The sequence below is a fragment of the Corella eumyota genome, chromosome 3, assembly GCF_963082875.1.
Source record: "Corella eumyota chromosome 3, kaCorEumy4.1, whole genome shotgun sequence".
Lineage (NCBI taxonomy): Eukaryota > Metazoa > Chordata > Ascidiacea > Phlebobranchia > Corellidae > Corella > Corella eumyota.
The window spans coordinates 8,638,707-8,661,572 of record NC_137492.1 but is presented as its reverse complement, the minus strand read 5'-3'; the positions used below and the strand labels follow the sequence as shown (position 1 = coordinate 8,661,572).

At 28.7% G+C, this 22,866-nt stretch overlaps 2 protein-coding genes and 1 pseudogene across 3 annotated transcripts; 1 reads left to right on the top strand and 2 right to left on the bottom strand.

Moving 5' to 3' along the window:
- Positions 1–73: 73 nt before the first annotated feature.
- On the bottom strand, positions 74–2,655 carry LOC145744696 (uncharacterized; annotated as a pseudogene).
- Positions 2,656–3,726: 1,071 nt separating this feature from the next.
- On the bottom strand, positions 3,727–21,916 carry LOC145746385 (uncharacterized). Of its 2 annotated transcripts, XM_082564660.1 has the most exons (20): positions 21,703–21,916; positions 20,493–20,711; positions 19,863–20,033; positions 19,516–19,653; positions 19,103–19,276; positions 18,763–18,893; positions 17,168–17,333; positions 16,571–16,672; positions 15,969–16,117; positions 15,341–15,569; positions 15,043–15,182; positions 10,786–10,973; positions 9,716–9,886; positions 9,395–9,553; positions 8,788–8,948; positions 8,266–8,368; positions 6,262–8,064; positions 5,346–5,524; positions 4,982–5,253; positions 3,727–4,821 (listed from the first exon to the last, which is right to left on the bottom strand). In XM_082564660.1, exons 1-19 carry the CDS (start codon positions 21,796–21,798, stop codon positions 4,987–4,989), a joined length of 4,746 nt encoding a protein of 1,581 aa, XP_082420786.1. In that variant the 5' UTR covers positions 21,799–21,916; the 3' UTR covers positions 3,727–4,821; positions 4,982–4,986. The 2 variants fall into 2 exon arrangements, with proteins under 2 accessions (XP_082420786.1, XP_082420785.1); XM_082564659.1 differs by having other exon boundaries at positions 3,727–5,253.
- On the top strand, positions 11,477–13,889 carry LOC145746392 (uncharacterized). Its single transcript, XM_082564672.1, has 5 exons — positions 11,477–11,709; positions 11,788–12,006; positions 12,892–12,971; positions 13,061–13,187; positions 13,433–13,889. The coding sequence occupies exons 1-5, from the start codon at positions 11,493–11,495 to the stop codon at positions 13,678–13,680; spliced, it is 891 nt and encodes a 296-aa protein (XP_082420798.1). The 5' UTR covers positions 11,477–11,492; the 3' UTR covers positions 13,681–13,889.
- Positions 21,917–22,866: the final 950 nt, after the last annotated feature.

Below are 22,866 nucleotides of genomic sequence, written 5' to 3'. Positions count from 1 at the left end.
AAGAGCGTTATAGACCTGCGTTTTTGAACCTAGACATTCTAAAACTGCTAAGAGAAAGAACATCATTTTTCAATATTATGGCCCAAGCACCACTTTATTTATACAAGTAACTTGTTAATAATATACACTATTCTTATATATTCAATGAGTGAGAAAAACACACACCATGGTATATGTAGACATTTTCTTTACGAACGCAGTTTAAAATTTAACAAATAATTTCCAAACACAAAATCAAACAAAAGCAGCATCGGTAGCAAATCAACCCAACACCTTGCTAACTTCAAAAACATTTCAACGCTGTACAGTCGTCCACTCGTCAGCATTTGTATCTTTTTTAGGATCTCGGCCTCTTGGTGGTTTCTCATCACCACCTGGTGGCGCATGTTCAGTACGAGGTCTGAAAATTATTAACAATTAGTTTTTTTGTCCGCTAGTGTGGCTAAGCGGTCATGGCAGCGGACTGACTACGAGCCGAAAGGTTTCGGGTTCGAGCCGCACAATTGCCACACTAATTTAGTCGCCTTTACGAAAATTTACTAAGCTGTTTTAAGATAGTAAACACTGAAATAAAATATTAAAAACATTTTACAAACAAAAAATAAAATGTGAAAGACATTAATTGATTATTCTTATTTTAAACAATATCTTCAGCACGCTTTATAATATGTTTACATGTCAACCACTATAACAAACCTTCAATGAGAATAACCACATAATATTATATAAACATATCCTATAACGGATGTGTATTGTAATGAAAAACGTAACTAAATCAAAACTATTTAGTCAACATGGGAGAACGCCATGCGCTTTTGTAATAGATCAAATCAAAAGTTGAAAAATTGATGATTTGTTTTTTTACAAATATCGGATGACCAATATACGTGATTCAAGATATTATTTAACGCTGTTATTTTTTAAAAAGCGATATTAGTTATTCAAAATTATTTTTTTCATAAAGCTGTATTTGTTTATTTTAAAGTGTTATGCTTTTGGAGAGTTCGTTGTGTTTTTGCCAGCTGTTTTGAACCTATTTAAACTGTCAAAGGTATCAATATCAAACTGTATCCAAAACAAAGAATCAACTATTGTTACAATTGAAAATAAAATACAACAAACTTAAAAATAATAGGTTAACCTTTTGACTTTATATAGCGTTGTGGGTTTTCAATATAAAACGAATTACATTAACCGTTCAAATGGTGTAATTGTTAATAACCCTGAATAAAATCGTCAAAAGCAATACAAGGGATTAGAAATAATCCTCGTCTATTCAAGTTAATCCTATATTAGTCTAAAGGACCTCTTCAAAATAACTCTGTTCAAATACTTTCAATATAATTGCTATTCATAATTAAGCCTTAAGTAAAAGCCACCATGTCAAAATGTAAAAAAGACGGAGAATTAAACCGAATTTTTTTAACAATAAATTACTTTTAGTTTTGATGTAAGTGTAAATTAACCTGCTAAGTTAAGGTAACAGTCAATCTCCACCGCTTCTTTGATCTCTTTTAACTCATTTGGCATAACCCTTAACGGCATTTTGTCATTGTCCATAGATTCAAATTCAGGATTCCAAGTTACTCCCTCGTCCGGGTCTAAACCTAAAAAAAATTATCAAAATTGTGTTAGTTTATATTTTTAAACTTCAGTTCGCCCTTTTTTGTTACCTTTTATATACAACAAGGCTTGGTGAAAGTATTTGGTTGCTAATCTGTAGTCTTTGGCTTGTAATTCCTCCATTCCTTTGTTTTTTCCATTGCTATACTAACCTTGGCTTTCATATCCTAAACGATAATATAAAAATACCGGTTATACCAATACATAATTGTAGCACAAAATTAACCAAGAAAAAAAATAACAGCACGACTCTAATAACCAACCAAAACAGAAAACATAAAATAACACAATTTATTTAAAGAAATACCTGTATAAAATTCACTTTTGGTTTTCTGACAACCGCTTTTGGGTCTTCGTATATTGCCCTGTTAGTAATCACCGCAGTTTTGCATCGGAATTCTCTTTTTACAACGTCGAACAAACCAACTTTGCCACTCACATTTTCGTCAAGATCGCCCGAGGTCACCAAAAGGTCATCTTCCTCGTCTTCGAAGTCGTCTCGACGACGTCTGACAGTTGTTGGCTTTTCAAAAATGGGCGCAAAGGTACCTATCTAAAAAAATGACAGAAGTCAATATTATTAAATTAAAAATAGTAATTTTTTTTTCAAAAACATGATTTTATCAGAATTAGTTGAAAAGTGTTAAAAAATCAAATCATTTTTTTTACTTTGACGTTGTTTTCCCCTTCTGATTCACTTTCTCGGATCGAGGCTAGACTCTCGGGTCCCGGCCACTGCTGGGTAATACGGGAACTTGTGCTTGGGGTGGGACTCGAACTCGAGACCTCGCTGGGCGGGTTAATTCTTGTGACTGATTGTTCGTAAGTTTCTACACGTCTTGGAAAGCTTTTGGCTTCCATTTTTTAAAATTTAGTTATAATTTATATAAAGTTGTCTATTATTTAATATCTTCTAAAACACTAGAAGTTTTTTAACTCAAATATTTTTATTAGTAGCCCTAACAAATAGCCTCTATGACACTTTAATCTACCTTCTCCCTTGTCGAAGTGTTTTCTACTAGCTTCTTAACAAACAACATATCACAAATAACTGTATATTTACTCACACCTTAATTTGATTAGCCTGGTAATCTGAAACGAGATAATAACAGTAGAATAACGCGACGGCATCTGTCAACGTCTACGATTTCAATACGCACTATAACTATTGTTTTGTCACAGGAGCTCGATTGTTTAAGCTATTGTTCAACTAATTTTGATTTGAGATTTTAAAAGTGGTTACGTCAATTTAAAAGAAACGCCCTTGGTAAAAAAGTAAATTAAAAGTATGAGTTATGTTTGGTGTTGCGAATGAGTAAATAAATAGTTCTATTTAATTATCAACACATACAGTTATACAAAATCTAATATCATTTTTGTCATTACTAAAAAGACTTTAAAAACAATCAATTTTGTAAATATTTATGCGGTGTAAAAAAGACAGATTTAAAGCTTATACTTAAAGAATAGTACCGTTTAAAATGACTTACAACAAACATAAAAGCAATGGAGATCAAATCCACACGACTTTTTACGAATATTATTTTTATCACGTAATTTAGTTGGGTTTAAACAAGATCGTGGCTTTAGGGACATTTATGTTTTTATAGTTTGTATCTTTCCTAATATTACTAACAGCTCTTTTAAACAAATTAATACTTTTTAAATAAAGTTACTAAAAAATGCGATTAAAATTTCGTACAATTTTTTATTTTGTTTTGCATTAAAGCAATTAGAGTTATCGCCATGGAGGATTTTGGAAAAAAAAGTGTAGCCATGAATGCAAAATAAGGAGCAAGGAATCCCGATAAATAAGAGGGACTAAAAATAGTAGGGCTAAAATTAAAAAGGCCCAGGATCCAATTTAGCTAAACTATTATACGATGCTTTAAAAATTTTTTTAAAAAATTAAAAAAAAATAATTAAAAAAATAGTTTAAAAACCTTATAACTTATTTAAAACGTATTTTTTCATGGAAAACCGAACCCTCTAAGTTAACTAATAAATATTAATGTTACAAAGGTAACTGGAAATGTATTTATTTTGACAGAATACTGAAATGTCATAGATTGTCATGCGTTATTTTTTAAAGAACAGTTTTTTACTAAGCTAATACAGTGGCTTAAAAATTAAAGACAATAAATAACCTTATGACCAATAAATGCAACAATAATACAAAATATGTTATTATAAACTCAACAAAATTATGATATTTACCTAAAAATTATAAAATGATGACGTTTGTAGTGGTTATTAATATAATTTTTAAAAAGCTCACAGCGTTTAAAAATGATGATATTGTAAATTACCAGTAAATTAATTTGTAAGATGATAACGGTAAGCTCAAATTAAATGTAGGCTTTAAAAAAAAAATTTCAAAAAACTAAAAAATACCACTGTATATAATTCTAATCAAGTGTAATACATTACATATGGCTCGATTTTTTTAAGTCATGCAATTGGAAGGCACTAAAAATACCAAGGCAATATCGAATACAACAAAAATAATGGCCTGAGGTATAATTAACAAACACATAAATATTTTGGACAATTTAAAAGTAATAATCCCAAAAAAATTTTTGTAATTTAGGGTTAAATTGTTTAAAATAAATTAAGTTTTGATTATAATGTGGATTGATTTTATAATTTTTGGCCAATATAAGGAAAATTTAATAATAATACAAAATCTATAACATAAGCAATTAATAAATAAACAACAAAAACAGCTTTAATAAATAGTACCTTTGAATGTAACAAAAAAATTGTGCAAATTTGCATAAATAAAAAAATGAGAAAAGAACCGAGAAGAATTTTTTGGAAAACATAAAAAGAAAAACAGTAGCACATTACATTTAAAGCAATAAATTCGCATAATTTAGTTTGAAGACAGCATCTTACGTTCTACCAACACTAGCATAGTTAATTTGACCAATACCTATAACTGCACCTAGATGTAACATAAAAATTTTTTGTACATTTCAAATTTTTTTGGCTAAAATAATGGATTACTATTGTAATACCAATAACCATTTGATCAAATATACATTTTACTTAAAACCATAAGCCTAAAAACACCATTTTACCAACAATAACATATTTCCTTTGGAAAATGTCGTTTTTAGAAATTAGTTTTTCAGGGAATCTTCTGAGTTTAAATAGTTTTTGATGAATATGAGCAGATTCTGATTTACCAAAACCCTAAAAATACCTTTAGTTAATTTCAAAGCATGATTTGCATAACCGCTTGACCATGCAATTAAATTACCCAAACATGTAACAGGAAAATTTTGAAAAAAAGAAATATGTGGATAGCTGCATCACAAAAAAAAATTGAAAACAAAAATAAAATTTTGAAAACCATGGTTAAATATCCTTTTCGAGTGATGGAATTTTCGGTTTTACTTCATTTTCAATTAAATCGAAAAATCGCTCGGAGTATTCCCGAAGCAAAAACATAACTGGCGAATCGTCTTTTAAATTATCAAGCGAGGGACGAGATGACAGGGTCGAATCGGACGTCTCGATTATGTCCATGTCACGTATACGGGCATGTACTGTACGAAATGTGGTAACAAGCTTGTTAAAAGAATTGTTGTTGTCGTTTAAATCTGAATCCATGTCAAGCATAGCCTGAAATATTTGCAAAAAAAATTAATTTTAAAAATACTTGATATTTATATATAAACAAAAACCTTTGATCATTACAGTGTTTTGGCAATTACCTTTTGTTTGTGGTACACTGCTTCTGCCTGACTGAAAACAGCCAGAAGGTCCTGACTAACTTTCTGACAGTCTGACAACACATTATAGCAGTTGTCGCAAGAATTGGAACTATTTGATGATAAGTAACTTGTGTTAGATTCTAGAGAAGTATTTCTATTCGAATATCCTATTCCATGATCTAAAACCGGCACAAAATTTTAAAGCATCAACTTAATTTATGTCTCACTACTTGATATCCTGGGTTTAATCGCCACTGCTCTTAAGCTGTAGCGCAAGCCAACACTTAATCAGCAGCTTTTATTTAGGTGGCACCTATAATCTAACCAGCAGCATGGTGTAGTGGTTGCTACACCACATGAGGTTGTTGGTTCAATCCCTACTGCTCTCATGCTGTAGTGCCCTTGAGTAAGGCACTATAAATAGTATGTCCTGCTGAGCCAACACTTAATTAGCAGCTTATAATTAGGGGTTAATCATATTCTATAACATCCCAAACTGCCAAAGGCAACTCAAGACTGGATTGATGTAACTAATGTTACTCTATGTTTAGGTCGTGAAGTTGACCTTCCCATATTAAGAATAAATAAATGCAATTTATTTTGAGATGATAATAAATTGCATTTATTTTGAGATGATGTTCTAAGAACCAATGACAATCTATGTTTGGACTGTAAACCAGCAGCATGGTGTAATGGTTAGAAAACTTGGCTTTACTGTATGAGGTCCTGTTTTCGATCTCCTTTGCTAAGATGATATAGTGCAATTTCAAGTAACAATATCCAAAACTGATGATGTTTACTAGAAACGGGGTATGTTATTTATGTTGGTCTTTTCCCAATGTGAATATATATATTTAAATTTAGAAATTTAAGTTTTCAATTTTTTTTTATAAATAAATATACCAGCAATTCATACCTGCACTAAGCCTATCTTTAAACAAACTATCCCCACTCTCAGGTCCTTGGTTCATATTTTTACCCTTTCTTTCCTCATGTTGATAACTTTTCTTGACTGGCAAAGACTTTGGTGGACTCCGTGGAGATTTTCGCTTCGTTAAACTTGCCATCAACTGTGCAAACCCAGGCGGTATAACAGTTTCGTCCTTGTTAATTTTTGTTGACTTTGGTGTTAGTAGTTTACTATCTGATGACATTTTCCGAGGATCTGTTTTACTTAAATCTGTTTTTAGTTTGTTAGAATGAACTGGAGTGGCAGGTAAGGATATTTGATTTGGTATGTCAAGTAATTCAGGTTTCGAATTTGAAATGTCATTTGGAGATGGAGTTATTTTAATAATTGGTTTTAAATTTGGTGCACCATTCTCTAAATATTGTCCAGTATTAGTGGTTTCTAAATTATTAAATGTTGCCAAATGTTCGCAATTTTTATTTATTGCTAAGTCATCGTTCTTTTTTGCGTTATTTTTTTTGAGAATTAAATTTTCATTATCTTGAGCAAGAGGGTCAGGTTGAACTGATTTTATATTTATATTATTTTTATTTTTTTCTGTACATAAGTTATTTAAATCTAAAACTGGTAACTTAGAGTTAATGGCATTTGGTTTTAAAGTTATTAGACCATTTTGCTCTAATGCATTGTCAGATTCTACTGCCAATTCTTCTTTCAGTGCTTCGTTTAAATTATTATTTGATTCCAACTGGATTAGGTCATTACTATTTTCCTTAGGTTGTGTGGTATCACTTAAAAAATCAGTTTCTGCGGGTGCAATCACTTCATCAACAACTTTTTGACTTGTTACTTCAACAATTTTATCAGTTGCTAAATAAGGATTTACTTTTATATCTACATCATTGTTTGTATTTTTTTCATCGGAATCTTTGACAATACTTTTGGATGATGTTGTCATGTTTTCAGGGTTTAGTTTTGGTATATTAGATGAAGTTAAATTTTCAGGTTTGTTGAAATGGTGGCCTCTCACGTCAACATATTCATCATATTCTTCAAAATCTGGTTCAAAGTGGTTTGAACTGGTTTCAACCCCAACTGAAACTTTATTATCTTTGGTTGAAACTAAGGTACTAGAGACAGTGACACTAATGTTCAAGTTAGATGAACCTGAACCTAACTGGCTTGATTCAGGTTCATTTTTATTAGAATCTGAGATTGAATTCGAATTATTCTGATGAGTAGGTAAACCGGGATGATTTGATTGTGGATGGTTTAAATTAGTTTCTGGTTTAATTATGGAGTTTGTAACTTCTTGATTTTCTGAAATCGGTTTACCTATTTCAATTTCATTTTTCAGACATACATTATCATTTAAAACGTTCAAGTTTTCAATTTCTGGTTCAACTTTTAAATTTTGATCTTCGGAATCCTTATTTTTGACTTCCGAGTTTACAATTATAAGTGAATCTTCCAAAAATTCGATTGGTTTTAAATTTTTGCTTTCATCTTTAACAGGTAACAAATCCAAGTCAGCGGTGATATCAATATTCGATTTTTGGTCTGGAACTTTTAATGTTTTCTTACTGTTTTCTGTAGAATCAGTATCCTTGTTTTCCTTTTGAGTTATTTCACTTAAAGATAAATTAATTTCTTTATTAATTGAGTTAATAATTGATGAGTTTTCCTCAAGAACTTGAGATAACTCAAGTTGAATCGAAGCTGTATTGTCATCTTCCTCCTCTTCCAGTTCCTCGACTTTTTTGACATAAGTCTCATTTAAAAACTTAAGTTCAGTGGCAAGAGACTCACCTTAAAAACAATAGAAATTTTTAACAATTATTTTTATTGCCCCCAATTTCTCAAAAAAAATGTGTCGTTTTAAAATTTTGGTATTTGGGAAATTGACCATTTAGTCAATTATTTTTGGTACAGTTTTTTTTAACTTTTACGCAAACACTAGCACATATAAAAAATTTCTGAAGAAAAACAATTTAAATAACTTGTAAATACCTATTTCTCCCTGTGAAGAAATTTCATCAGTGTCTAAATCCTTTTCATTATCAATAAAACTTGAGACTGAAATTAGATCCCATTTGCCCATCTCCTTCGTTATCTAATTGTAATTGTAAATTTTATAAGCATTATATATATTTTTAGTCAAATTGTAATAATATTGCACTGTCAAAATAATCGTACAGTTAACAAAAACAGACAATGTTGGTTTTAAAATTAAGGGGATTTTCATTAGAAAATGGCATGAAAGCTAAGCTTAAAAATCATAATTTTTTTGACCAGCAACCCAAACAGAATAAATATTCCGGTCAAACAGAATAAAATATTTTCTTTAAGCAGGGTTGTGATTTTATCAAGTCTATCTGTCAAAGTCTACGTACACGAGTCTCTCTGCCGATTTACACTTAGGTAGCATATCCCTTTATATAATTTAGGCACAAATGAGCCTCGATTGGGAAAATTACTGGCCACTAGTAATTTTTATTAATCTATAGTACTAAATAAAGAAATTTAACTTACCTTTTCTTGTTCTAGGCCAGCACCAAATTTTTCCAGTGAAGTATTGGTCTTAACCCCATTAATTTCACTATTTTTAACTTGATGGTTTAGCACCCAACTCGGTAAATCGGCTGACAAGTTTGACTTCACTTCTATGTTTGATTGTATTGGAATACTTGTATCTAAACAGAATAAATTCTTTTTAGTACTTTTAGCAATTCATTGTTTTATTAATAAAGTTGCGCCCCTTTTTGTATGTATTTTTTATGGATGTGAAAAGGATGACTTCATGGCATAAAAAAGGGCTTAGTTTTGGTTACTCTGAACCAGTCTTAAGTTGATTTCATAATTACTTGCTAATTAAATTAGACCGTCGATTGGTTGTCAGCTTAACAGAAGTTTATATCATACATAGTACCTTTTAAGGGACATCATACAACATTTGTTACCCCAACTAAGTACCAAGTTGCTAAGTAGTTTTGGATATAATTAAGGATGTTAACTGATAATTAATTTAGTGATTGGTTTCAGGCTTAGCAGAAATCTAAACCTTAAGTAGCCTTACTAAAGGACATTACAACATAAAAGCATTAGGGATTTATCTAATAACTTCATAAAATATACCTACTTTCAGGTTCATGTTCTTTATCATTAAACAAATTGGCCACCACATCTCCGTTAACACTTCTTGGAGTACACTCAAAATTAACATCCAGAAGATCTTCTGAAGGATTAACTTCTCCAAAATATTCTGTTGTGTTCAGATCTGCTTCTGGAGTTGTCCCTGCTAAAATTTTAAAAAATTAGAAATAAAAAATTTCAATTTTTTTACTATTTCTTGATTTAAAAAATCTTTTTAAGAAAAGAAATATATAAAAAAAACATTGAAATATTTTACACGAAAAACTTAAGCTTGCAAGAAATGTTTAAAAAATGTTGAATTTTTTACCACTTGTGGGGGCAACATTGTTCAACGATTTAACATCCAATGCCACCCGGTGATTGAGCTCCCAGACGAAGACGCAGCTGTCCGCTGAAGCAGAAAGAAGATGATTGTGGAGATCAAACTCAAGCGAAACCACAACTTCTGAATGACCACTAAGTACACACATGCAGTCAGCTATAAAAAAAAATTAAAATTCGGGATCATATGTACTTCATGGTTCTTAAATTAACTACAGTTACGATCCCCGAAAAGTTCATGTGCTCTAACCTAACTTGATAATCACCATCTAATATTATAAAACCTAGTGGAAGACATGTTTAATTATGTAAATGTATGTACAATACATGAGTATCAAAATAAATAAAACTTCTGTTTATGGTGAGTGGTTTATGGGGGTTATCACAGAATAAATATTAGTTGCAAGTTCAACTAGATTACTATAATGAAAATGCAGTTCAAAATAGGCTATTATTACTTTGCAATTTTTAATACATATTAATCACATCATTTTTAGGATTTTTGCATTTCACTATTTCTATGTCCCTAAAGTTTGAAAAAACCATAACAAACTTATAATTTAGTTTTTAAAATGGCAAACAATGTAGTTATTAATATGGAAAAATAATTTATAATAACAATATTATGTAGTTTAAACACCTATTGATAAACTTCATTTTATTTATTGACTAAATTTTAAATAAATATTTAATGAATTTCAATTAATCCCTATATATATATGTGTGTGTGGATAGAATTTAAATTATTTATACCAACTTAATTTAAATTACTCACAAGAAATTTTAAGCATAAAAAATATATTAATTCAAAAAATATTTAATTTTTATTAATTTACCAACTAAAAAAATTATTTATTAGTTTTAAAAATATCTCTAAAATCCAAATTTCAAAAACCCAATTTTACAGAAATTTAAGTTATCTTTTTTAGAAATAAAAAGACATTTTCTTGTTGTAGGTTTAAGTAAGAAGGGGGTTATTGTAAAAGGTATCATAAAAGGTAAAATAGTGTTTTTGCTAAAAAAAAGTTTTCAGTGCTATCAGATTTCGCAACTTACTTGTCACAAATCCAAGAATGTAGATATTTTTATCAGAGCAAGAAGTTGCGATCATTGTTCGCTGGTCATCAACGGTAACTCGTAAAATCGTTTGAGTGGTTTCGCTCCCCCTAAAACACCTTTTCAGTTTACCCCCAATGATGTCGTACTCCCGCAAATTTGACCCACAAGCAACTAAAACTGAGTCACTAGAAAATAAAAATGAAATTTATTAAATAAATTAAAAAGAAAATTATATTCAAGTAAACTTTCCACGACTTATTTTATATTGGTTATTAAAGCAGTAATCTTTTTTTACAACTAGCCAAAATTATTAAATAGTAATAATTGTATTAAGTAACTTTAGACCGCCCAGTATAATTAACAAACCATGGGCCAGTAATAAAAATAATATTATTTCAAAATAACATTTAAAAACCCCACACAATATGTTACAAAAATGTTAATTAAAGTTAATTGTTACGCATTGTTACGCATTTATTTAAGGATGACACATAAAAAAATCTGTTAAATACAAGCAAAAATCTTGTAGTTCTATTTTTTTAAACACCCACTTTAATGTTAATATACAAAATCCACTCATTACCACTTCTTTGACATAAGACAATGTCATATGATGTGTCACTGTCATTAACTTATAATAACCCTATTTAACAGGATATAAATGCTTAAAATCGAAAAAAAAAAACACCAGAGGAAATAGCAAAATGAACAGAGTAGTTTTAAGTTTTTTAATGGTAATCCTAAATCTGGTTTATGGGCAACAATGGTTTAAACATGAGGGTGTAGAATATTATATTAGTGGTTGGGGGTATACTTATGAGTCCGCACTAATTCAATGTTTGATAATGGATTGCAAATTAGCAACTCTTAAAACTCCTGAGATTCGTGAATTTATCAAAAAAGCAATTCTTTCCGTTAGAGGTACACAAAATTATTAAAATATGTTGTTAATAAAAAGATAAATTTTTTATTTTTAACTTTTTTAATTTTAAAAACTAGGACAAAGTTCTGTATACTACATTGGCTTAACAAGATCAAACCAATCCTCATTTATTTGGTCTGATAAGACAACTTTACTAACAAGCCAATCTAACTGGAATATTTATGAACCTAACAGTGAAGAAGAAAATTGTGTTTTGGTCAATGGATGGAATTCAGAGTGGAATAATGATAGATGTTATCATTTAGAAAGATTTATATGTCAACGGGCACTACCTTGTAAGTAACGCTAACTAAAATTTAAGTAAATTAATAAAACAAGCAGTATGGCACATTAATAAAATTGTTAAAATTTACAGCTTGCATTATTTTTCTGTGTTGCCTATTGGCACTGAAACTAGGCCATTAGAAACAAATAAAAAATCTTTATATAAACCAGCCTAGTGAACAAAATGTACACTGGTATATAGGGATGGGCCAATCGAATCCGAGTCCGAGTACTCGGCCCGAGTATTAAGCATATTTTAATACTCGTGCTCGTCGAGCATTCTTTAGTACTCGGACGCCGAGTAATAATTTGTCATTTAAGATCGTATACGATTTACTAAACATAAAAAAACACGAGGTTTGCCTTTTTCTAATAATTTATAATCTACTCTCAATTATATTACGTTATTTAAGCAACAATTGCGCAACTAATACACTTTTTACTACACTTTTTTTACTAAATTTTACGCATAATAAATTTGAGACTTAAACATTTTCGTTTGGACTTAAAATGATATTGCTATCAGCGGTAAGTAGTTTTGCCAACGTTAAACCTTTTATAATCCATAAATACGTGTTTTTGGCAAATTTTGCAGTTTTAAAATTATGCGGGAAAGATTCTCGTGAACAGTTATATACGTTTAAATGACGTCATAACCGAGTACTCGGACTCGGCCGAGTATCGCGACAAAATACTCGGGCTCGTCGAATCCGAGTAATTTGGATTTCAGCCCATCCCTACTGGTATACATTATTTGCAAGTTGCAACCATATTATGACCATTAAAATGCAGTCCATAAGGTGGGCTATTTACTAGTTATACTAAAGAAGTACCATAAAGTTCACACATAAAAATTAATTTAAATGTCGGTATAAGTTTTCAACATTTATTTGCAGCTACACCTTTCAGCCCTACCATGATAAATATACCTCCCAGCCCTACAGTGATTAATACAGCCAACCAACAACAAATAGAGGTTTACCTAATAATTCCATCTAACAAATTATTTTATTTTACCTTAATATATTTACCATTTTTAAAAACACAAAAAAAACTTTAAAATAGGTTATTAACAACTCCGGATATGGAATTGGATTGGTGGTTGCAGGAACGTTTTTGCTTATTTTCATCATTGTCATTCTATATCTACTTTTCAAACTAAGAATTAAAAATAAAACAACAAACATCACAGGTAGTTCTTATCGTTGTTTATTTTATCGTTTTTTTATCGTTTTTTATCCATATCCAATATATGAAAAAGCCAACTTGTCTTACTTAAGAGCGCTAAGTATGCAAAAGGCGGGGGTCAAACCAAGGACCTTATGTAGTGAAGCCTATAAAAAATAACCACTTCACCATTTTTTCAATATCAATAATTACATTTGTACAAAAATAATAATCTATATTGTATGTTACACTAATGTATATAATTAACAGATCACAATATGCCTGAAACTACTGGAATTCAACTTTTTCCAGTCAATCTACCAACTTTAAATCGTATTTCTTACAATCAAGAAAGCAGTTTTGAAAACAGCCAAGAGCATAATTATGAGAATAACCTAGGTTTTTATGAAAACAATCTAGAGATGAATAATGAAATAAATGAAGAAAATAATTGTGAGTCTAATATTGAAGAAGGTGTTTATGAGAAAATTGGTAGAGCAGGAATTTATGAAAACTGAAAAATTGAAATTAACAAATGAAGAAAACTTAAAGCTAAAAACATGTTAAAAGATCTAAATAATTCTACAGAACAAAAACCTTCAAAAATTAAGGAATTTCATCTAAATTCCGCATTAAATTATGCCAGATATGCTTTTTATGGCATAATAGTAAAATTTATTTCTATGTAAAAATGATCAAAATAATTCTAAAATATTTGACCTTCTTAGCCACCTAAAATTAAACTAGTTTCATACATGAAACTCTATTAAAAAAAGCTATTGTTTCAATATATAGTAACTTTAAAAGTTATTTTTTTTACGAATTTGATAATTTGGCTAAAATTCAAGCATTTGATTTTTAGTATTGGAGATTGTAACAAAAATAGTCTTTAAAAATCTGTTATATAAGTGGTATTAAAAGTTAATTATAAAAAAGGAGTATATAATAATAACAAAACCCACAGTTAAACCAAATATATATAAAATTATAGGTTATTTACCAATGCAATTAATTAAGCTAACATATACTTAAAATCCATTCAAATGTGCAACCAACAATTTACCCAAAGTAACATTGCAAAAAAAATTTCTATTTAACATAAAAATTTAAGATTAAAAAATCTTAAAAATATTTGAAAGCCAGCTGTATTGTTTACACTCAAAGTGTGAGTACATCTTTAGTTATACTTAAACAACAAAGCATAAAGGAGTGCCGCTACTACATATTCACTACAACAATATAATAAGTTTTCTCATATTAAAATCTTTGTCTTATTCATCAACATATTGTATGACTTAGATGCGTTATTTATACTTAAACTATCTCAAAAAATTAATAACAGTTTTGATTTTGTTTAATAGTTTAATATTAAGATTATTATAATCCTATTTACCTTAACATAGTTAAGAACAAAACATAATAAAGTTTGTAGCTACCTGTATTATCTAAAACTATTTGATCAATAATATCTCTGAAAACCAAAATTAAAAATGGCTTTTCACTGACATTTAGGTAAACATTTTTTAGAAATTAAAGCCCATTTCATAAAGGAAAGTTAAGGTAAAGAAGGGGTAATGAAATGTCACATGGTCAGTAAAATGATGTTTTTAGACACATGGTTTTTGGTCTGATGTCTATTCGGTACATTGTTTTTGGTAAAATGAGAGTAATTAAAATAACTTATTGTCATTAGACTCACTAAAAAAAGTTGGTTAGGCAGCAAATAAAAAAAATGTTTTTTTTTTAAAACTACTTTACCAAGTTTACACTTAACAAACAAACCTCAAGAATTTAAAAAACATGATTTTGCCTTTAAAGACATTTCACTTTCACTATTTAAAGTAGACCAAAAGATAAAAGTAATAGTAAATGCTACTTACTCCAGCACTGTCATGTCCACCATTGAATGTTTCTCAACGATATGTTGTTCCCTTGTTATTTCAACTTTTCCTGAATCATTATTCATATTAACTCCACAGAAATATAAAGATTTGTCAGATCCACAAGTGATAAGCCGAACCTCGATAAAAAAAAAAATTTTTCGTATTATTTAAAAAAAAAACTTTTTATTTTAGTAAGAAAATTAAAAAGTCATTAAATATATTTATTCTTTTATTAAAGCTTATTTAAAATTTAATTTTTATTGTCAATAAAATTTTATTTTTTTTAACAAGTTACCTCCGAATCTTTATGAGCAAATTTTATTGCTGACACTGACGCCGAGTGGTCACTTATTGTGTGCGTTGGAGTGTAACTCTCGCCAACAAAAGTATGAACACAACGGTCACGGCTCGCCGATGCAAGCATATCACCCAGTGACCCCGAAGATATAAAATCCAAGCATAAAACATCGCCATCGTGTGTTGGAATAAAGGAGACTTTCTCAAATGTTTCCAAATCAAAAATACTAAGAATAAAAAAATAAGAATAAACTTCCAACTAAAATACACAGAAATATGTATAAAATATGTTAAACTATGAAAAAATAACGAAAAGAGTGATTTTGGGATCACATACATAAAAATTAAATAAAAAATATTTAATTTTTTTTTGGAACATCTTTATCCTTGGTGTTAAAAACAAAATTTTACAGCCTAAACAAATGGTAACATTTGTTATCCAGTCCTGGTTTTAAATTAATTTTGGCAGTTGTGGCAGTCGTAAATAGTATTTAGCATACTGCTACATAGTTAACCTGCCAATTGAGCATGAGTCAAGGTTGCTATCACATAGAAGCATTGAAGATCAAACTGACCTTATGTTGTAAAGTCAAGTGTTTTAACCAATACACCACCATTTAACTTACTGAATATTTCCTGTTTTATCTCCTACTGCCAAATGTCTTCCATCATGTCGAATACAAAGACTTCGTGCCTCAGTTTTTAAGCCATCCACTTCTGTATTTCCACTTATTTGCTCATGAGCGTCCTCCAATTTAATAACTTTCACCAAGTTCTGTATAAAAACAATAAACAAAGTAATGATCAGGCAATATACCATATTAATAATATTTAAAGTAGCAAAGGCAATTTAAGATAGTGCCAAAGTGATTTTTTAGCTATAAGTTGACCCACTTACATTAAGGAAAAACATTTTATAAATAAAAGCCTAAAAATTAATTATTTCTATTATACCCTATTGTAGAAACACACAGCAATTAAAAAAAATTAGAGTAGTTTTAACACTTATATATAAATTGATATTGGTCATTGGTCAAGTTATTTTTCATGTTTAATTTAAATAAATAGATTTACTTAAGATAAAGGAAATGTTTAGCTCACCAAAATATATGTAAAACCACAAAACAAGTAAAATAATGAAAAATCGAAAAACATTTAACTTCAAAGAAAACATCAAACAACTTATATAAAAATAAAACTTGAACATTATTAAAATATTATGATTTACGTAAGTATTTGTGTATGTCCAAGCTCTTGCTGTTCCATCACTTGAACAAGTTATAAAACAATCAGTTGGTAGTGTGGTACATTCTGAGCTGTAAGGCAACATCTAAAGAAATGTCAGTGTCATCTTAAAATGTATTTTGAAAGTATTTTAAACACAGGGTAATTTAACACATATTATTTTAACGAAAGTGATTTTTATGTATATATTTATAAGTGTTTATGGGCCCAAATAGAAACTGTATTGTAAGGGTAATTTATAGGGTTTAAGGCCAGCATTGTGATGTTGTTAAGTAGTAAGAGCCCTTGAAATTACTACATAATGTCCTTGGTTTGATTCCTACTGCTTTCATGCTGTTTAAGTAAAAGGCTATTAACCGTATAAACTTCTGCTAAGCCAAAAAAACAATCAGCTAATTAACTATCGGACAATTATATTTAATAATATATAAAACTGCCAAAGATAAATCAAGACTGGGTCGTGGTATGTTACTCTAAGTTTAGGCCATAATGCCAACTTTTTTACATCAAAAATAAATAAATAGAAAAAAAAATCTTTTCTCACACCTTTACTCATAACCATTTAATCTAAAAAATTTACCTTTACATCCCATACACAAGAGTTATGGTATTGAGAAAGAAAGGTAACTTCTGGATTGTTTGAATCCATCATGTCATATATAACAATTGAGTGATCAGCAAATACACAATGCATCCATAAATTTCGAACATCGACAGCCATAGCTATAATCTCATTTTTCAAAGATCTAAATTTGCAATTTGAGATTACTTTAATTAAAATTTATACAAAATGTTTAATTTTTTTTTACACAATACAATTAGAATAATTTTATTGAAATATACTCTCAAGACTTGGGTTTACAGTTAGGCAAATAGTGTAATATGGTCAAAACTCGCAACTAATATTTGCCTATAATAATTTACCTGCACACCACAAACATCATTTTTTTTTAAAAGCCTATTAATTAGACAAACGTATATATTAAAATATATATTTGTAATAATAGCGGTCACTAATTACTATTATATAGATTTTAACAATAACAATATTATTAATATTACCTATCAAGCTTTATTTATTTAATGCAACTTGGTAATAAAAGAGTTATTGTAAACATTACAAAAAATATAACATTAACCAATAATTTACTAAACAAATTATTTTTTTTACTTAATTACTTTCAAAGCCAATTCAAAATATAAAAAATACTGAAAACAAATACAAAACTCAAATTATTATCAAAAATCAAAAAAAAATATATTAAATATACCAAAATTTTTTAAAATATTAAAAAAATATTGTCAAGAATCAATGGCATATTTAAAGTTCTAATAAATTATCAACTGTCTTTTGGGCTATATGATATTGTTAGTTAAACAACTATCTAGCACAACAATAGAAAGATAGTTTGTAAAGTTTGCTTAAGCCAATGGTGTCTATGTCAATAAAAGTTGAAGTTAAGTAGATAGCTTCTTAATAACTGACCATTTAAAATAAAGAAATGACAATACCTTCAACCTAAAACCGCGAAGTACTTTAAATAATAACAACTTCAGGATAATGTTGATATAGATTAAACTTGAAAAATTTAAAACAAATACGAAAATAAAAATAATGACAACGTCTAAATTTAACTTTTAATTACACTACAATAAAAGCTCTAGTTTAAACAGAGCATGGAAACATAAAAATGTAACAGCCATGGTGGTGCAACACTTGTAAAGTGATGACTTAGCTTTAGGCATCATTAATTTTTCACAACAAAACCACAAAATAAACTTCTAATAAAATTTAGTATACAGGCGTTATAAAGCTGTTCATGAAACAGGGATTTAACAAGAAATTGTTTGTTAAAAGTATAAAACTAAAAACACACAGCTCATATTAAAAGAAATAACAAAAAAAATAACATCTCTTTATTCCTAATGTTAAAAAGCCATCTTGACACCCTCACATAAAGTAACATTAGCAACCTTGACTCAACCTTAGGTCTTATTCAAGGGTGCCACATAATTAATACATTCAAAATTGAACCCAGGATCTTACGTAATAAAACCAAGTGTTCTAACAACTAAACAATCTCACTGGTGAAAAAAATAATAAATAAGTCAACATACAAAAACAACTAAAATTAAAAAAAGTACTTTAAAATACACATCATGCTAAACACTTACCCAATTTGGGCAGGTGGGGTAATTTCTTTGATAAAATCCAGGGTTAGTAAGTCATATATATGAATACAACCCTGTGCACAACCACATAATATCATGTTGTCAAATATACTTAAACTTCGTGCTGTTCCACACTAAAATTTTCAACACCAAAAAAAATACATTTTAAATAAAAAAATGTAGAACTAAAATAGAAAATTTTCTAAATGATAATAAGTAAGTAAGAGTTACTTAACGTTAATTGTTATTTTTCGAAGTTCAAACACTTTCGCTATTGATTAACTAGGATAATAGCAAGAAAAAAAAACAGCAGTTGTAGCTAGCAAAACAAATGGTAATTTACCTCTATTTGGATATGCTTTTTAACTGTTCTTTTTGCAGTAAACTGACACAAAATTCCTAATTTGGTGCAAGCATAAGTGTATTCCACACCAACTGCACAAGTTACATCACAAAACATGTGATTTTGGAGGGACTCTAAAAGTGCAGGACGACCTTTTAACGGTAGAGGAGTTTTCTAAAAAAATTAAATAATTTTGATAACTACATAAGATATTAATTCATGCCTACCTAATTTTATTAATATTAAGCACAATAAAGAAATTTAAAATTCAAACATGTCATAATGTTATAACCACCCTATTTGTCTAAAGACTTAGTTATATTTATAACTATTAAATGCATCTAAATGTTGTAACCCCCTATTAAAGTCTCTTGAAAAATCTTTAAGACACAAATCTTAAAACTTAAACTTACATCTGAACCATTAGGATTGTCCAAATACCAAAACTTTACCAATCTATTACCAACAGTAACAAAATAACTACTGTCATCAGCAAAACTGAGGGCTTTAATTTTAGTTGAAACTTTGTTTGAAGCAGCCAAGGTATTTCGCTAATCAAAAAAATATTAAAATAATTATTAATTTTTTTTTATTCCAGTTACAAGGGGCAACATAATTTCAATTTAAATATAAATTGGGTATCTTGTATAATTTTATATATTTAAAATTAAAAGTACCATAACAAAGGGTTAAGGAGTTTCTAATTTACTTATTTATAATATATATAGAATTTTAAATTGTTGATTTTAGTTTTTATTACTTTTAAGTCCCACACGTTAATAAGCATATCATGCTGGTGTCCGATAGAAATTGCATATTTTGAATTTGGAGAAAACGCTACGCACGAAATTCCGAATTTGTGGGCGGAGAAAAAGTTAACTTGGCATTTTTCCTGGACAGAAAACACACGAACGCAAGGCTGATGACCGCTCTACAAACAAGTTTCGACATTAGGTAAATAAAAAAGAAAAAGTGCTTTCATTTCTAAGTTAATAGAACTAACTGCTAGCCAATACAAATTTACCTTCCTGTCAGTTTAAGATCATATTTTACACTAAAATAAATACAAAAAACCACAAAGTAGAATTCGAATTAAAACCGATCTTTACAAATTAAACATAGAGTTTATTATCTTTATAAATCTTAAAATATTACCACAAAGCTTGTTTAGCAAAGACCTTATTTTAAGATTTTTTATTAAGTAGATTATTATGAAGAACTTATTATAAAAAAAAAATTAATTAAAATTTTTTTGAGCGTAATATAGTTATATTTATTAAATATTTAATTAAAAACCATTCAAAGACATATTTTTCACACAATTTATGGCATTTAAATATGTTTCATGTGCCTTAAAAATGTAAAAAACAGTAGGCTTAACTAAACTTACTTCTCCAGTTACTATTAAAGTTCCATCATTAGAAAACCGCATACAAGTTAAAGTTTTTTGTCCAGGATTAAAAATGTGACTTTGTTTTTCAGTCCTGGGGTTAAAAAGGACAATAACACATCCTGCGGGGTAAGCTAGTAACCCAGAATGGGGATCACAGGTGAAAGAACAATTATTCTTCAAGGTGAGTCCAAGGACATGATTAAGTTGGGCTTGATACTATGAAAAAACATTATTTTTTTTATTAAGAAATAAAATTAAATTCATAAAAAATACTAAGTAATTTGGACCAAACTATATTAATTAAACTGATAATTTTTTATTGCTAAGATAATCTAAAAATAAAGTAATAACTACTGTACAGACAAAACACAAGCCCAGTCTATAGATGTTATAACATCTTCAATTTTTGTGTAAATGAAGATAAAAAAGTTGGTACACAAAATTTAATCAAGATATTTTAAAAACCATTGTTTTAAAAAGTTTAAAGTGGTAACAATGGCATGCGTAGCTTGTATTTTATAACACATCATTCATTATAAATTTAAAAGTATACTAAACAACACTCAATGTTTGGTCTATATTAAATTAAATTGTACATAAAGCCTGGCACAGTGCCAAAGGTGTTACATTACAATACTCTTGTTGTAGCTTTTTAGGTTAACAAAGGATTTTGGAACAAAGTAATAATATAACCCTGTTTACTATATCAAAGACAAGAATTTAAAAGGTATTTCTGATTTTGTGCTAAGTTTTGCAAAACAACCCAAAGCTTAACATAAATAATTTTTTATTGTGTTCTAACACGAAAACACTATTTTTATACGAATACTTACGTACAACCTACAATATATATAACTACGATATTGTTACATTATATACCTAACTTGTAATTCACATATTTACTTCTACAGCAACTAATTAATTTGTTTTATCCAGAATAGATTTTATCTTAAATATTTTAAGTAAGAATAGGGAAAAACTAAAATAACTTGAAATTCGCGGTAAGTGGCAATAAAACATCCAAATCGAATAAATTAAAAGATTTGAATAAATTAGAATGAATCTAATAAATAAAATAAATTAAATAAATCAAACCCTAAACCATTCAGACATTCTGTATATTTTATAAATGTCAAGTACTCAGTAAAATCTTAGTAATAAAAAAAGACGACATTAATATTATAATTATTATTAAAAATATAATTACTGTGAATGATGCTTTGCTTCTTCTTCTATATTGATTTCCAACTAAATTACTTTTCCTTCTTCTTAAAACTGGAACATGATTTCCTTTCTCCGACATTTTTCTAAATTCTTTTCAAATACTTATAAACCATGACAATTTTTCAACCTTTTTAGTTATAAACAATATTTAATTTAAATTTCAAAATGTAGAACTCAACATTGAAATTTTGTCGTTATTGTCACTATTCTGCAATTGAAAAAAATTTGCTATTTAATCAAAATATAACTGACAAATACACATTTTTATAGTTATTTATTCTTGTTTTAGAAACAACTTTAAAGATTGAAGTAAAATTTGTAACCTTGACCCATTCTTGGTTGCCCTTTAAAATTTTGTATATATAATCTGATAATATTTAGAATTTATAGACTATTGATTTTTGGCTAACCGTGAGTAAGTATTATTCAAAACCATTTTAACTTATAACCTTTGATTGTACAATGTTGAATGTGCAAAAAGTAGGGATCAAACCCAAGACCTTATAGAAGTTCTTACAGAGAATTTAAAGAAGATTTAGTTAATACATACTCCAATATAAAATTTTTTTTTTTTTTAATATCTATCAAAACAGACGTCATATCCCTTTTTCAGGAATTTCTGACTTTAACCCCTTATGTTAAATATCTGATAGTTAGACTGCATAATCTAATAGTCAGAAAGTATGCATACAGCATCTGAGCATATACTGACAGACTGAGTCACAGGCTGACATGTAAAGAATTCTACGTTAATCAAAAACCAGACTGCCAGTGCTGGACAAGAGACAATTCTATCAAATATTTCATTACAACTTGCGCCACAGCAACGAGTTGCAAACTGTCCAAACGTTTAAAACAAATAATTTTCAAATGGTCGATTTTATAAGAACTTAACTTTACCCGCATTCCACATTGACGTTTTTATAGGTTTACACAAAACCATTCAACCATATCATAACAATAGTTATTTTTTCAGTTAAAAAAATAATTACAGTGAACAAATAAAAACACAATTTAGGCCAAACAAAAAAAATTCCATTTTATAAACATACAAAAATATTTGAACAACATCACAACATTTCTTGTAAAAAAATTTTTTTTAGTCAATCCTTTATAAAGAGATTATCTCACAGCATTCTTTTAGATT